At 36.5% G+C, this 4035-nt stretch overlaps 1 protein-coding gene across 4 annotated transcripts in view; it reads right to left on the bottom strand.

Annotated features, from left to right (window-relative positions):
* Positions 1–1147: 1147 nt before the first annotated feature.
* Positions 1148–4035, bottom strand: part of LOC107095392 (protein cornichon homolog 3-like) — a 119539-nt gene continuing 116651 nt past the window's right edge. For all 4 annotated transcript variants that reach the window (XR_001481739.1, XM_015391471.1, XM_015391469.1 and 1 more), the window contains one exon: positions 1148–2652. Coding sequence is in view for 1 of the 4 variants with exons in the window: in XM_015391470.1 (XP_015246956.1) it covers positions 2625–2652 (28 nt within the window). In the remaining 3 variants the exon portion in view is untranslated. The remainder of the gene's footprint in view (positions 2653–4035) is intronic.

Here is a 4035-nt window from a genome sequence, read left to right as displayed (position 1 = left end):
TATAAACATTAAACTGAAGCCAAGAGTAACGAGTAACGTTTGTTTTAAAAATGTAAGGAATAGAAAGTACAGATACTTGTGTGAAAATGTAAGGAGTAGAAGTCAGAAGTAGGAACAAAAATAAGTAATGGAGTAAAGTATAGATACCTTAAGTACAGTAACAAAGTATTTGTACTTTGTTACTTGACACCTCTGCATCTGCGTTCGCCATAACACTTCTATCAGCAGGAGAACTTGAAAGAGAAGGCAAGAAGCTTTCTAGCACATATTCATTTAGCATTAGGATGTCAAGACGTTCTTGCCACTGGATAGGCACAGCCCCACTCATGGTGGTTTGCAAAAATAAATATTATTTATTCCCATTTACTCTGCGGGACACGATAATGTACACAAATTCACGTTTTGGGTTTTACAACAGAGAGCTTCAGCCATTCACTAAATTAATTATAGTTTCAGTTCAATTTCAACAGACAATTAAACCAGATCATCCAGTCAAATTGATTCAAAGTTTTCTATCTAAAGAAAACCATCTGATTGCATCGACTCATTGACTCGAAGGCAATCCCTCACACCATGCATGAGTGTAAGTTTTTTGGTTTGTAGCTTTGTAATTTCACAAATGATCATTTATGTGTTCCCATCACTTAATGATTTCTGTAGACTGAAGACTGCCCTGATTAAACACAGCAGTCTTGAGTCGATTACTACCCTTGATAGGGTTCTTACTGTTGACCCCGCCAAAGATGAAGAAAGTGGAACAATGAGACACCATTTGAGGTTTTTGGAAGGAACCTTCATCTTTCTCCTTGAGCTGTCATCCATGTTTCTGGGTCCTTATGAAGCTTTTTGTTCTCCAGTGTTCTCTAACACCTCTGAGACCTTCACACAACAGCAACACATGTGCTAAAATTAAATTAAACAAAAGTAGCTGAACTCTTAGCTAACAAAATTGTGGTTTTTTTGACAGGATTTTTTGTGAAGACATTCAGATTTTTTTCTTAAAAACCCATGAAACTGACTAAAGTTTCTGGATGTAAAATGGTAAAATGTCTACTTGGATCAAATCAAATGCTTAATGTACAAAAAACAGCCTGAAAACATTAGATTTTAAAATACTTTATTTCATAAACAATATCTAAATTCAACCTTTCTGATCACATACATACACAGTAGATAGAAAATGCTCAAGTTATAAGATGAGAAAAGAAGAAGGGGGCCATTCCCTCCTGCGCCGCTACCACATAGAAGCACCTGGCAGGTGAAAGATGGTGGGCGAAGATCTGAAGAGCGGCCTGGTGGCTTGAAGGCTGAGCTACATGGAGATCCAGCATCAAACACCTTTTCTTGCTGATTCAGGTTCCAGCTGATTTAAGTTATTTGACTGACTATCTGACAGTTTATCAGAGGAATCCTAAAAACGTCCCATAAACCCTGAAACATTTGCTGAAGCTGATTTTATATTATTCTTATTTTTTAAAGTCAGTTTGGAAAAAGAATGTTTAGGCCATCAGCATATCATGAATACCAATGAATTAATATATTTAAATTATTAAATACAACATTTTGGTCCAAGAGAGCTAGAAAAGATTCACATTTTGTCCCTGTGTTCAGACAAGGCCGCGCACTTTACATGTTGGAAGACCTTCACCTGCGAAGCCAGAATATAATAAAACATCTCTACTGTCTGAAGCAGATATTGCCAGGATTGTGCAAGAGCAAGTTAACCATTTGTGCAAAGAGCATGTGTTTCTCTAAAACAAAATCTTCCACATGATCCCATTTTTTCTTTTATTTGAAGTTTTCCCACAAAAGAACAACACTAAGACAACACTAAGGGGGCATTTGCCAAGTAGCTTTCTCTGTCAACAAAACAGAAATGCCTTTTGATTAAAGAATACACCAAAATGCACACGTCACAAAAGCCATTAATGCAAAGTTTTAAAAGAAAATCCCACAGTTCCAGGACTGTGTTTGTGTTCTCCTGTGGAGGGGAGGCATACATGGAGAACCATTTAATCCAATGCCTCATTCCTCCCCAAGCTCCCTCCTCTTTCTCTGAACAGTGTGATCCGTTTGCTTGCTGTTCCTGTGTCCTTCTCTGGGGTCTCTGAAGAAGCTACGGTGGGTGAGGTGAGAAGGAGGACTGGTCTGGACAGTGCTTCATTGTGCTGTGCCTGAGACAAACTGTGCAAACGCTACTGTGCCGTATGTCCTCCAGGCTACCGCTGGCGCCGGTGTGCAGCAAACTTGGCGGCACAGCAGAGGAGGATGTGTCTTTGTATATATATATGTATATAAATATGTTTTTATATGTGTGTGTATTACAAACGTAGCCAGGCAGTGAATAACTCGGGTCCTGCTGAGAGCAAACTGTAAACAACAGATTTAGTTCAAAGTTCTTCCTATACAGTCAAAGATGTGATGTCGTTTGGGTCTTGGCAATTCTGAAAAGAAGCTTCGGGTCCAGCTGAGTTTGTTTGGCTCCACGGAAAAAAAAAACAAAACAGAAAAAATATAAGTTCCCTTTATTATGTTCTACTATCGCTCCTAAACCGTCATGGTCCGCCATATCCAACGTGTCTAGAGGCGTCAGCACTCGTCCCAGGATGCTAAGAAAGCAGTTGTTATGAGGTAACCAAGGAATAGATCATACTGCAACACAAGAAGAAGAAATGCAAACAGGAAGTGAGCCAAAAAACAATGGTTAGCCAGAAAAGCCCATGTTACATAAAAATATCCATATCATTACCATATCTAGATATACAGGTGTTCCTATATGAATTCAGTGAACTAAAATCCTTCAACAGGGCAAAATAATTTTATTTTTTGTTATTCTCTGCATAAAAATTAAATCTACTCCGGAATGAAACCCCCTAATTTGACAACGACTTTATAACCTTGTTGCACTTAAGACACAATTTCAGCCTGTTTTTTTTTTTTTTATCAGTTACTTTATACAGTTTGTTAATATACATCTATTCCTGCATTTCAAATAAAATGAAACTTAAAAAACAGAGAGGGAGCAAATCAAAGTGAAATAAATGTAAGTATGGGACCAAAAGCAATATTCAAAACTCTTTCAAACAAAGATGGATGGGAAATTTTGCTTTTGTCTATAGGGTGTTGTTTGCTTGCTTTAAAGCTCTGAAATCACCCAAATTTGAACGTTTCCTTTTAATTCCCTAATGTTTCTAAAAAAGTAAATATTATGATAATCTTAGTTCTTAATTCTGAATAAACAGAAAGTATTTGTCTGATTTTAAATCAGAGTTTGAATGACGAGGAGCTTTATCGACCAATGGTCTTAGTTAACCCTTACCAAAACTAGGTATAGCTCAAGTTCACATTCACATATACAAAAGTATATACCCCAAGTTTACCAAGTTTATTGATGCTAGTAGACCAGAGGTTTACTGAAATATATACTAATTAGGAGGAAATTGGGACATTTAAGTAAACTTTAAAGTACACCTTAGGTATTTTTTCATGTATACTATCATTTACTCATTAAAGACACCCTAGTCTACTTATATTTTATGAGAGTGTACTTTCTAATAGGCTAGAACCTCTGGTCATACTAATGTGCACACATCTAAATCACCTGTAGACTTTTTTATACGTGAATATGAAGTTTAAACCTTACATAGTTTTAGTAAAGTTACTAAAGGTACCCTGTACTATAGGTATGGGGCATATATACTAAGACTTGTAGTATGCTTAACGCATAAGCTGTCTAAAAGTAGCCTAAACTTAACTTAGTATATTGATAAGTGCATAAGAGGTAAACTGAAAGTATATCTGTTTATTTTAATTTTAAAATTAATACAATTTAATATAATTTAAATATGTTGCTTGTTGGTGAGAGAAATCAGCCCAATGTATCAAAGTATATCAATGAGAAGTTGAGTGAAGCTGAGATAGAAAAGAAGCGCAGAGGCAGCTGGAAGAAATGCATCCATGAGATTCCTTTGAGACAAAGGGCCGGATCTATCAAAGGTTTGCGTGTATAAAAACGTGAGCTATTTCACTGCGCAC

The sequence above is a fragment of the Cyprinodon variegatus genome, unplaced genomic scaffold (assembly GCF_000732505.1).
Source record: "Cyprinodon variegatus isolate N-32 unplaced genomic scaffold, C_variegatus-1.0 Scaffold543, whole genome shotgun sequence".
Classification (NCBI taxonomy): Eukaryota; Metazoa; Chordata; class Actinopteri; order Cyprinodontiformes; family Cyprinodontidae; genus Cyprinodon; species Cyprinodon variegatus.
The sequence above is the reverse complement of the archived record's forward strand: the minus strand, read 5'-3'. Positions and strand labels throughout refer to the sequence as shown.